At 49.0% G+C, this 12,993-nt stretch overlaps 1 protein-coding gene across 1 annotated transcript in view; it reads left to right on the top strand.

Moving 5' to 3' along the window:
• The first annotated feature begins 388 nt into the window (after positions 1–388).
• The window catches only part of ARRDC1 (arrestin domain containing 1), a 69,354-nt gene continuing 56,749 nt past the window's right edge, over positions 389–12,993 (top strand). Inside the window, exon 1 of the mRNA XM_032765229.2 lies at positions 389–821. Within this exon, the coding sequence (XP_032621120.1) occupies positions 704–821 (118 nt within the window). The 5' untranslated portion in view covers positions 389–703. The remainder of the gene's footprint in view (positions 822–12,993) is intronic.

A 12,993-nucleotide genomic window follows, 5' to 3' on the forward strand; every position in this document is an offset into this window, starting at 1 on the left:
TTGCTCAGCACATCCAACAGGGATGGAGACACAGGAGCGGTAGGGAGGAAGGTAGATGGTTCTGAGGACGGAGCATTCTCACACTCGGGCACCTCCGGTGCAAGGTGCAGCCCACTCCTGGCTAGCTGAGGAAGGCTGGATTCTTCATAATCCTCCCCACTAGCAGGGTGACTGGCTGCACCGCAAGGGAATAAAGGACAGATGGCTCTGATCTGTAAGGGGCACCTGCCCACCCTGTTTCTCCTTTCCTTACGATTCAGGGTAGGAAATGGTGCACTTGGATCACAGTCCCTTTGCCCCGAGCTGCTGATTGGTTTTATCTCCCTGAGACAGGCGGGAAGCTGGGCAGAGAGAGACAGGTTGTTTTTGCTGATACAGACAAACAGGGCTATCACTCTGAAACAAACAGATCCCTGCTTGGACACAGGCTTTCTTCCTGGCTGGGTCCAGATCCCAGGGCCTCAGACCAGGAGGCGGGGTCCGTCCCCCTCTAGCTGCAGGGTGCGGGACACCCCGTCTGGGGCCACCCCGCCTAGACATCCCCCCGCCCCCCGCCGCAGGCGGTGTCTGCCGGGGCGGTGTTGGCGCTTTAAGAGGCAGGGACATGCCCGGCCGGCGCGTCACTAGCAGCAGGTAGAGCCGCCCCCGAGAAGCAGCTACCGCCGCCGCGCAGCCCTGCAGGGAGCAGGAGCGGGGCCCGGCCATGGGGAAGCTGCAGCTCTTCGAGATCCGCCTGAGCGAGAGCCGGGTGGTCTACAGCCCCGGGGAGCCGCTGGCCGGCACCGTCACCGTGCGCCTCTCCGGGAGCCTGCCGTACCGCGGTGAGCCCCGCATGGCGGGCTGCGAGCTTCCCCGCCGCAGTGCCAGCCCCCCTCCCCCATAGCGCTGTCCTCGGGCTGCGAGCTTCCCCGCCGCAGTGCCAGCCCCCCCCATGATCCGCGGGTAGCGGGGTCCTTCTCCCCTAGTAGCGCTCTCCTCGGGCTGCGAGCTTCCCCGCCGCAGTGCCAGCCCCCCCCCATGATCCGCGGGTAGCGGGGTCCTTCTCCCCCAATAGCGCTCTCGTCGGGCTGCGAGCTTCCCCGCCGCAGTGCCAGGTGCCCGGGCGGCGGGGCTCCTCCAGGGCTGCCCAGAGCATTCACGGGGCCTGGGGCAAAGCCGGGGAGCTGCAGGGCTTGTACTCCACCCGGGTCTTTGGCGGCACGGAAGGCCCCCCCCCTGCCGAAATGCCGCCGAAGACCCGGATCGCCCCACGTCCGCCCCCGCACCCGTGGGCTCCTCTCCCACAATAACACCCTCCTCGGGCTGTGAGCTTCCCTGCCGCAGTGCCATTCCGCTCTTCTCGTCCACTGCATTTCCGTGTGTAGGGCCCCCCTCCCCAGGGCTGTGGGATTCCCGGCCACCGTGCCTGCTGGCTCTCCCTGGTCCATCCGCCCCTGCACTTAGAGGTTGAGTTCAGTATGACCATGTTGAGCCACATCTGGAAATCCCCCCCAGCCACCCACACACACTCCCCTTTGTACTGGGAGTTTCATTGTTTGTGACTTTCAAGAGACTTGTTTCCATAGAGATCTGTTACGCCGGGGGGCGGGGGCAGCTTTTTGGACCCTCCAGCCCCTCTCCTTACTAGTAGGGCTTGGATTACATTGTCTGTTGTGTTTCATTTCTACCTCCTGTGGGCTTCAGTAGGAGTCTGACTAATATTTCACCACCTTCCCCCATCCTCTGCTCCATTCTCCCTCCTCCCTCCCCTTTCAGGGAGGGGGTGGGGATGGAGGAGTTTCCTCCTTGGATCATGGGCAGCAGGAACAAAACTTGCTCTGCTCAGGGTCTGCGCATGTGGGGGCGGAATGGCCTTGGTAACAGACTGTGTTTAAGCATAGTGGGTACTAGCAGGCTTCTGGCAACAGTCTCCCTGTCCAGGGTAACTGTGCGTTTCTCCTCTACCTGTTTCAGATGTGAGATCCATCTGGTCAAAGTAAGCGTGTGTGTGTTTCCCCCACCCCCATTCCTGGTTTGGGGAGCAGTTGCTTAGACCCCCTTTAAAACAATTGCTCAGATTCCATTGTTGCTGGCATGGCTCTGACAACAGTGTTGATTTTTATGCAACAGGCACTCAGATGCTGTGGTGATGGGTGGCAGTGTGAAACCCTAAAACAGACATGGAGTGTTGACCTAAAGCTCAGCTGTGATCTTAACGGAGATAGGCATTGGCACAGGCAGTCTGAACTTCCCCATAAAGTTTGGGGAATTGCCAGGGTTTGGAGCATAGGAATTGTCAGATGGATTCAGCTCCAGGGTCCATCTACCCCACTACCCTGTCTTCAACACTGGTTCCCACAATAAACTAATGGGTGGCAGGCAGTTTATCCCACACTTTCCCCTCCTCCTCACTAGATCTCTTCTTTATAGAAGTGTGAAGTTAAATATCTGGGTTCTGGCCTGTTTCTAGTTTGTCACAGCTTGTGTGAATAGGACTGAAGTGAATTAAAAGTCCACAGCCATGCCTAAAGTCTTTAGCTGGGTTGGAGCATGTGTTATGTGCTTGGTCCTAACTTGGTATAACTGTTTAGAGGCCAAACCATAGTGGAGGATATTTGAAACAAGCAAGTATAAGGAAGGGTTAAACTCAGCTGTCACTGTAGTGTGTGTTTGGGGAGGGAGGGCCACATAGATACTTGCCCTAAAATCTGAATTCTCCACACCTGCAGTTGAATGTCACTGATTTTGATTTATGCTAAGATCCTGTTTCTGACATGGAAGGTGCTCGGAGAGAACTGTTTGAAGAGTATCTTGGTGTGTCTTTTTATAGAATTATTGACTGACTAAAGGATCAGGTCAAGGGAGTAGGGAAAGAGATTGTGTACAGGTACTTTGCACAGAGAAGGTTCTTTCTCTCCCCCTGAATATCTCCTCTCCTCCCCCCTCCCCCCCAAAAAAAAAACAAACCAACAAAATAAACCTATACCACTTGGTTCACAGAAGTGTCAGCAATAGTTCTGACTCTGATGCTTACTCAAACATGAGGTCAAAGAGAGATGACAACCTGAGTAGCTTGGAGGCAGAGCCCAGCAGAGCTGGGTCCAGGTGATCCTCTGACTCTTCCATTGCTCACACTGTTCAGTCTGCTTGGCTCCCAAGTTGTGATGTAATGGTGAGAAGCAGCTCCTTGGTGAAAGGCTTGTGCTCCAGAGTGCAGTTGAAAGTGGGATTTCTGCATCTTCCCTTGGGTCCAGTTGGACTGTGCCTAATGAAAATGACAAGCAGGTCTGCTGCTGTCTGAGGATGGCTGCTGTGGTGACTTAGGAGAGGGAGAACTGAGGCTTTCTGAGACAGTGGGGATGGGAGGGTAAGAAGACTATGAGGAGGTAGGCTGTATGGTGTCTGTGCCAGGCACTCCGGCTGTAGTTGAGGAAGAGCACTGCAGCACCTCCTTGTTAGCAAATCTGACCATTGCAAAACTCTTCTTGGCAGAGTAGGCAAATCCTGTATTGTTTTAATTCACTGGAATTCTGCCAGTTGAGAAACCCCAACTTAGACTTGAATCTTCCTCTGAAAACTTCCAAACTCTATGGTCCAGTCTGTGCTGAGGGGAATCTTCTAAAACTGTTTAAAAAAGAATTAAACCACTTCCCATCATTGCTAATGCTAGTTCAGCTCTACCAGTGTTAGGTTGGGGACCCTAGACCTGCAGACACCCATGGAACTGACCTGATAGTGATGGAAAATTATCTTAGAATTTCCTTAGCGTGGACGGGGCTTCCCTGTATAAACAAGGGATGGTTAATGGAATGGGGGTGGTTAAGTGATCTTGGTTCTCTCTCCATCTGAGGTCTGTCACAGGCTTCCTGTGAGACTTTCAGAGCAAGCCACTTTTGGCTGTACCTGTTTCTCCTTTTTTGTAAAATAGATATTGGCATCTTCCCTGTCTTCGTTATTGCTTGCAAAGTGCTTTGATAGCCCTGGTGCTTCAGAAATGCAAATGATTATTTTTTGCTTCCCCTAAGGCTGAGTCTCTCCCTCCTCCATCTTCTGCTCTCACTGCCTCTGTCCCTGATTCTTGGGACTATTTCCAAGTATTTAGATTTATTCCTTCTGGGCCAGGACCTCGTTCTGTTGACCTTGTCTGGAAAGCGCAGTTGCTGTAGAAGCAAGTATGCCTGTCTTGATTTAAAACACCTCTCCCATTGGGCTTTGGTTTTTCTGGTTTCTGAAGGCTATCGTAAGGACTTGTTAGAGGTTTGGTGATGGTGGTGTTTTACACCCATTCTTATTAGGAAATGCTACTTGCCTCTTTCAGCATGAGACTTCTAATGCAGTAGTCCCTGATTTCTCTCTCCTGCTCCTCCCTCTATCCAAGCCTATGGACTGAGTCTTCTCTCTTCCCGAGAACCTGCTCCCAATAATAGGGCAGAGCTGTAATATCACAGGATTCTGTTGAGCTAGTCCAACTAGCCATGTTGCATTATTGGCCAGCTGTGAGGTAACTATGGTTACACCAGGCTACTGACTGCTGTTTGCCTGTAGGGCAGCCAGAGGCAATTAGATTTTCTGGAGAGTCTCTCTTCTCTCCCCCCCCATTTTTCTCACTTGGCTTCAATTACAGTTTTATTTAACCTCATTGACCACTCAAGATCTGTTGTATGAGCCCTTTTTTCTTCATTTTGGAAAAGTCCCATCTCCTCCTCCTCCTCCTCCTCCCGCTGTAGCGACCTAAGTGGACTTGAGCCTAGGAAATTTTGGAGTCTTGCATAAGCATTAGCAACAAAGATAGAAAGACTTTTTTTTTCCACCAGCCCCTGCCCTTTCAGTACTTGGGTAGTGTTTGTTAACAAACTGAGCTGTGGGCTGTAATGGGACCTGAGCAGGGGTTTTGTAAAACTTGTTGGAAAGTGCTAGCTGATGACGGCTGCTAGACAAGTTTTAGTTTTAATTGCATGCAGGGATGGCCTTAAGCATAAGCATCTGCTCTAGGCGGAGGAGTCCTGGCTGACTCAGCAGCTCATGGAGCAGCCTTATCTCCTCTCTCCCTGTGGCACTGCAGAGGGAGGCAGTCAGTGGCCCAGTTTCCTTATCGCTGTGCTGAACATGGTAACATGATGTTGAAAAAATGGCATCCGAAGCAGTGCCCTGTCTAAGACAGGATCCTACTGATGCAAATAGTCATTAACTCTAGTAAGAGTGGATCTGGAATATGTACAGATGACTACATAGCTCCTGGGTCACCCCAAACAAATAACACTTCTAGAAAATTGTTCTGAATGTGACAGTCAAGCAGTGGGTCCTTTTTTTTTTTTTTTTTTGTTGCAAAATGCAAGGCAGGGATAGAGCTAACAGGTTTACTGTCCAGAAGTGTGCAAGTGTCCTGTTCAGGGGGAGTATCCAAGCCCTCTTGCCCCTCCTCCACCCCAGGCCCCCTTCCCCATGCATTCAAAACCCAGCTAACTATTCAGACTACCCTGGTATTTCTTTGCTGACCTAACACTCGCCACTGCATGCTCCTGTACATCAATGAACAGTGTAATTCTGTGTCAGTCTATCAGGCTGTTTCCTACTTCCCAGTTTCAGAATCCAATTCAGCTACGTGTGGGATGAGAGCACCTTAGCTCTGTGGTGGGGGTCCGTCTGCTGAGACATGGAGCAAAAGGGAGTTTCTGCCCTTCTGGCTAGTTCACTGGTGGATCAGAAATGCCATGTAAATTATTCTCAAGATTGGTCTATGGTGCACTCCTTTTGCCCTCCCCTCCCCCAGACTCACCTGTGGGCAAAGCTTTGCTGTTAAATTCCTCTTTGCTGATGGAAAAATGAGAACAGGAGCCATGTGTGGTGGTTGGCGCATCATTGGGCACATGGAATGTAGACCTGAGAGCTAGTGGCCAGCATCTGCTATGCTGCCAAGTGTGGCAAAGGGGCACTGGGGCATGACTGTTTCCGGGGATAAACAGGAGAATAAGCAAAAAAGAGTGGGCAGGTGTGTTGCTTTGCAGCATGTCTGTTGCTAAGCAGGGGAGAGGATTTAGCTGCTTGAAGGAGCAACTTTTCTTACTGTTGGCTACCACTTGCAAATCTATATCCTTTCATGGAGACGGAGACTGAGTTCATATTGGGATCCTGCGGTCCCCCTGATCTAGGGAATGTTCTTCTGTAGGGGTCAGTCTGTTTGTTCATGGTTACTTTTCCATAGTGGTGGAGAAGACTTGGAAGTGGGTGGTTGGTGTATTGTAACCTCCGACAGAGAAATCTAAAGTATTTTGCAGGGAGTTGGGGGATCAACCATTTCTTGGTAGGCAGTGATGCTGGCTCTCCTCAGTTCCATGAGAACTGGTGTGATTCAAGGAGGGTTGTTGGAGTGAAGGTGGGGAGAAGGAGGAGAGCAGAGGATATAGAAGTAAAGGTGGGGGGAGGTGCAGAATGGATCTGATCAATGACTGAAAGGAGACTGAGGGTGAAGAAACAGACCAGAAAAGTGAACAGAAAACGGATAGAAAAGTGGCAACTGGGCTCTTGGTGTTAGACCTCGGTATTTAAGTCTTTTTTATTTAATTATTAAATTTGGAGGGCAAGATACTCAAAAGTTGCTAACAAGGCTCTGAGGTGCTTTAGGAAAAAACTTACTGGCATTCACAGTCCGTTTTTTTTTTTTTTTTTTTTTTTTTTTAATGCAAATCTATGTGTGTGTCAAGCCATTCCATGACCTCTTGCCCTGGATTGCTGTGAAAGATGATGATCTCTTTGGTGTGGCTTCTCTAACTACTGTTGTGTGGAAGTGAAAAGTGCTTAGAAGAGAAATGTACAAAAGATTTAACTGCCTCAAGTTAGCAGACTTGTGTATGTGTGTGCATGTGCTCTTCTCCCATTTCCGATTGCTTTCTGGGATCTGAAAGCAGAGATGATGTCTGACCACAAAGATGCTCTTCCCAGGCTGACACAATCCTGAATTTCCTTTGCCCAGTTAAAAATAGATGACACTCCAGTGTCTGGTGTGACTTGACTTTTGCTGGGTGTGTCTTTAAAACTTGCAGTGTAAAGGCCTGCCACCAAAATTGACAGGTTTTACTCTCATGGTAGAGGGGATATTTGTAACTAGTTCTTGGATCGATCGATACAGTCGTGTCTGGGACCAAATACTGCCCTTGGATATCTGCATGCAACCACTGCTGGAGTCAGATGTACATGAGTGAAATTGTAGGGCCTGATTGAAACCCTATAATATAAAGCCTGTGGAGATGCAAGTCTTCTAGAAAGCTGGATGGCTGCAGAGGAGGGATACTGGAAGTATGCCAGTGCAGTAAGGAATGTCTTCTGATAAGAATTTGGGGGTCATAAATTAGCTGTAGATTGCCACTTCCAGACAATTTGTAATTGACTTTCAGCTCAGAATAAAACCTTGGGCTTCTCTGATATCCATAACAAGCATTTTATGTCCACATTGAGTGAATCATACACTTAAATTGTGTAGGTGAACAAATACATTGTCTCAACCTTTCACCAACTCCTTGCCAAAATAGGTGCAGATTATGTCCTTGTTCCCAGTCTTCCCTGCCCCAGTGACTCAAGTCAGACCTTGCTCACTAATGGGAATAGAGCCTGAAGAGGGAAGTTCAGCTCCACATGTTCTCAAAGGCTGGCTCTGCACTACAGGCTGGCACAGCTTTGTCCGTCAGAAGTGAGGGGAGGTGTGATTCCCTGATCTGACAGATGCCCCTAGTGTAGAAGCAGCTATGTCAGACGCTATTATCAATATAGCTTGGATTTGCTAGTGGGTGTGTGTGGAATAGACTAAACCATACCAGTAAAAGTGCAGCTTTGCTGGTTTACTGCATCCACACTAGGAGTACATTGCTGGTATAGTGTGCCAGTAAAGTGCTCCTAGCATAGACATGGCTGAAGTTCAGAGCAGACCATATTTCTCCAGGAAGTAGACTGAGGCGGGAGGGATGGCTTAGTGGTTTGAGCATTGGCCTAAACCTAGGGTTGAGTTCAATCCTTGAGGGGACCATTTAGGGATCTGGGGTAAAAATCTATGATTGGCCCTGCTTTGAGCAGGGGGTTGGACTACATGACCTCCTGAGGTCCTTTCGAACCCTGATATTCTATGAAGGTGCCCAAACAGCAGGCAGGAATGAGAATCTGATGGAGGTCTCACAAGAGCTAACTTAAGAGGTGTTTAATGGGCCATCATCTCTGCTCTGTACCTCTGTTAACTAGTGTTTCGGGTGCATGTAAGCTTCTGAACATATAGGTACAAGTTGTTGTCACGGAGTCTGGGGAAATCTGGCCCTGCGTCCCTGTTCCTGGACCCCACAGTGACTTTTAGCCAGCCAGTAAAACAGAAGGTTTATTGGACAACAGGAACGCAGGTTACAGCAGAGCTTGCAGGCACAGTCAGGACCCCTCCATCGAGTCCTTCTGGGCTTTCAAGGTGCTTGGATCCTAGCTAGGATACCCTGAATTCCGCCCACACAGCCCCAAAACCAAAACTGACCAGCCTCTCCTCCCACCGGCCGATCCCTTTTTTTCAGCTTCCCAGGCAAAGGAGCTGACCCCCACTCCCCCTGCCTGGCTCAGGTTACAGGCTTAAAGATCCTGTCCCTCACCTAAAGACACCCTGCTCTCCCATCCCCCACACAGACAGCCCCTACTCCATCACAGTTGTATGTTGGAAAAGGAGGCCATGCAGAAGTGAACATAAATGAAGGAGCTGGGTGTGTACAATTTCCTGGACTGTAGTAGTTGCTAGTTAAATCCCAAAAGACACTACATGGTGCTGTCAAAAAAGGGGAGGGACGACTTATAAGTGCAGAGCATCGGGGATCAGGGGCGACATGAACCGTTGTTTACTTGGTATAAAAATGAACCCATGAAGTGTAAATTTCCTTTCCTTATTGAAGCCTTCTCTTAAAATGAGGCTTCAAAGGCAGCAGGCTTGTTCAGTGACTAATGCCCTTTATAGTGATGGGTGAAATGCTGATTGGTCCCAGGAGTTTTACACAGGAGTCTCAGTGCCATATGGGGTCGCACCCCTTTGAACCAATGTCTGTAGTACACACAGTGGCTGATTGTTTTCTTCCCATGGCCCTCCTGAGCTGTCTTAAATTGTCATTGGTATTGGCCACATTTAAAGGACTCTGCTCCCAGGATGTCTGAGCACTAGGTCACTCGGCCTCTCAGACTGCTTATTGCTGATCTTGTTCATTCAGTGAATTGCTGGCTTGCCCTGGCAGCCAGACAGGGATGGTTTTGCTTTGTGCATACAGGGAAAGAACAGTACATGGATAATGTATTTTGAAGGGGCAGCTTATTAGGCTGTAGACTTGACAGGCATCAAAGTACCTTGTGGGGAATGTTGCCGGGACCTAAAGAGTCATTAGAGCTTGTCTAAATGTGAAACTTGCACCAGAATAATTTAAGGTATGAATTTAAACCAGTGCAAATTGTGGTGTGGACACTCTTATTTCAGGTTTAGCAACCTGTTTCAGTCTAGTTAAAGTCCATTTAGGATCAGATTTAAGCTAAATCAGAATGAGCCATTGGTAACTGAAATGAAAGGATGCCTGGCTCAGTGGCTGGGGTGCTAGCCTGAGACTCTAGAGAACAGGGTTCAGTTCACAGCTCTGCCACAAACTTCCTGTGTGACAATGGGTTAGTCACTAGGGGGATGTCTGTACTGTGGCTTCCAAACAAAAAAGGTGCAACCTGTGGTCTCATAACTTGGGTAGACTGACCTAGCAGTGTAGGCATGCATACCCGCCTTGCTGGGTTTCAGAGCTGAGTGGGAACATCTACACAACCGTTAGCCCTGTAGCATGAGCCTGAGCTGGTTGGTCTTGGTTCTGAGATGATTACTGCTGCAGATGTACTCTTGGTCTCCCTGTGCCTCTGCTCCTCCAAAACCAGGAAGTAATAGCACTGCCTTGGCTCACAGGAGTGTGGGGGTGTTTGTGCAGCTCTCTGACAGCAATAAGGGCCATATCAGTATATGCTGGCTTAACCCAGCCGGATCACTCACCCCTCTAGCACCCCTGCCCCAGCCTGGTGGAAATGAGTGAGGGAGAGCAAGGGAGGGAGGGAGGATGGAGTGAGCAGGGGGCGGGGCCTCAGAAGGGGTGGGGCAAGGGTTTGGGTTTTCTGCAGATAAGTTGGCAACCCTACTTGTTTTCCAGGGGTGGGATTCTGCACTCCTACTCCCATACACATTTGAGAGAAGAACAGTGACCCACTGGGGAAAGGCTGGCACTGTGGTGGGCTACCATAAGTTGCCCTACAGATTCTCCTTCTGTCTCTCCCCCCCCCCTCCACCCCCATTTCCTTTGCAAGCCCAGATCTAGGAATATTGTCCTTCCTAGACTTCAGTCTGGGGTAACTTTGTAGGGGAGGAGAGTAAAGGAAACAGCTGTGCAGCAGGTTGATTCTAAAAGCCCATGAACCTACTTGAGGATCTGGAGCATTGGAATAAGTCTCCAGGAGTCAGGATTGTTAGGCAGAAGGGTAAATCAAAGGTGCAACTGATCACATGGCTCTGTAATTACCCAACATGCCCACTGTGTGTGTGTGTCAGATGAAGGGAGATAAGGAGAGTTATCAGGGGAAAGCAACTTCCCCATTCCACAAGACTTGACAGAAGCAGGATTTGGAACTAAACCACAGTCTGAGTTCAGAAATCCTTGTATGTCTGGGGATGGGGGATGGGAAATCTTTGTTGTGAAAACAGATGCTCCTGTGCCAGTGGAGTAACAGAAGGGGGTTAAAAATGAGATATTAACACAAAGCTGCTGGATGTCAATTTCTAGACTCATGTCCCAGAAGGTAAGGTGCTTAACTCCTGTTGCTAAGAAACTACAGTTGCTTCTGGCAGGTTTTTGAAAACTATGAGCACGCATTGGTTGTACTTTTTTCTCTCATTTCTTCTTTTTCCCTTCCCCCTCCAAACCACCAAAACAAAGTTGAAGTGGGATGCATTGGTTCACTTTCCACTCCCTGCCTTGCAGCATGTGTAAAGAACCAGGTGTGGTAAACATTTTCGGGTTGGGTTTTGTTCCAGCTGTGCAAGGTGACTCCTTTTTTTCCTTCCTCCTGGGGCAGCCAGTGTGCTGATAACTCATACGCTGCTATAAATAAGTTGTTTAAGTAGGGAAAAGTGCCCGACATTTAAACACATGAACTTGGCAGTTGATTTTTTTTTTTTTTTTTTTTTTTTTTTTTTTTTTTTCCTTCCCCTCTCCTGGGATGCATGCAGACAAAATCCCTGATGGGGAAAGAACAGGTCCTCTTGTCATGTTCAATTTGTCTGTGATGGAAGAAAATCCTTGTAGACTGGAGACGATCGACCCATGTGTCGCATAGGGGAGATTTAGACAAGTGAACTGTACTTAGAGCCCCACAGTGAAGAATCTGTACAGCACTTTGAGGAAAAAGCTGCATTTGCTTAAATCAAAACTTCTCCTTAGCATGGAGGCAGTTACCCCAAAAAACAAATTAAAATAAAAACTCTACCTGACCAGCTTCTTGGCATTATGGACATGGGCTATGTAACCTTTTGCAGCAATGTGCTGAAAGGCCAAGGAAGGGTAAAGTGTGGCCAGGGGGATGCTCTTTAGGATTCCTTTGAAGTAAAACCCAGGGGGAAGATGGTCTGGATATTGCTAATGCAGAGACTGCACAAACCCAGATGCAGCCCCTTGGGCTGGACTACCAAATTGCCTGTAGCCCCAGGGTGGTGTCTAATTTGAATATTTGCATGTATTATCCATATACTTGCTCCTATTTCTCTCCCTTGTGGGACAAACTCAAACTGTCTGGAGTTCACAAGCAATACAGACCTGCAGCTCAGCTCTGCAGAGGGAGGGAAGCTACAGGCTGGATTTGGCAGTTGATCTGAACTTTCCACAACCCTTCTGCAGACACAGTCCAGCCATAGGGTTGAGCTAGTGCTGAATACAACTCTCTTGGCCATCACGATTTGTTGTAGCCAACTACTAGCTAGTCCAGTTTGTTCCATGTTAACTGGTGGGCTTCTAAGAGTAACTGTCTTCCCTAGTCCCTTTCAAGAAGCAGCTTTCAGCTGATTCTCCTAAGCAATCCCTGTAGGTTGGAGGTTTGAGCACCTCCCTTGTTTCCCAAGTCATGATGCAACATACACAGGGCTGAATGTTGCACCCATCCAGAGGTCTAGCACCAAGTCTGTGCAAAATCCTACTTATCCCCTCAAAGTGGGACTGGACTATTGGTGTGTAGGTCTTGTGTTGGCTCTCTGCATCAGAGTAATCTTCACCCAGGATGGTGGGATTCCTAGAGGGAAGTATGGTGAGATAGGGCATAAGATGCTCCCCGGAGGAGGGTTCCTATCTTTAGAATTGGTCTCTCTCTCCCACCTCCCCTGGCTTTGGTCGCTGCAAACTACAGTACTCTGACTGCAGTGTGTGTTTCTGGTAGCCGTGTGTTCAAATGTCTGTCAATCCATGTGTGCATGGCTGTCATCAGAAATCTGTTCAGCTGCAGGGTGACCAGACAGCAAGTGTGAAAAATCAGGACAGGGAGTGGGGGCATAATAGGGGACTACATAAGAAAAAGCCCTAAATATCAGGACTGTCCCTATAAAATCAGGACATCTGGTCACGCTAGTCAGCTACCTAAGCAGAGGGAAAACAGTGGCATTTACAACCGCTTCCCTTGCTCTGTGGGGAGGGGTGGTTGGGTGTGTGTGTGATGGATTTGATTGTGGTTGGGGGTTATTGTAGAGTAGCAGAGAAGGAGACATTCTGTGCCCAACACAACCCTTTTGCAAAACAAGGATATTCTGTCTTGCAGCTGCTGTCCTACCTTGAATGTCCTGTTGGGCCAGGCCTCATGGGGCAGAACTCCTTGCTGAATTCGATGAGGGACTCTGGCTCTAATGAACAGTGTTTCATGCCTGAGCATATTGGTAGCTGTTGTATGAGAGGCACTGAGAACACTGGGCAGCATTGCATTCCTGTCTGACTTTATCTACCTTCAAAT

Source organism: Chelonoidis abingdonii, chromosome 24 (genome assembly GCF_003597395.2).
Source record: "Chelonoidis abingdonii isolate Lonesome George chromosome 24, CheloAbing_2.0, whole genome shotgun sequence".
Lineage (NCBI taxonomy): Eukaryota > Metazoa > Chordata > Testudines > Testudinidae > Chelonoidis > Chelonoidis abingdonii.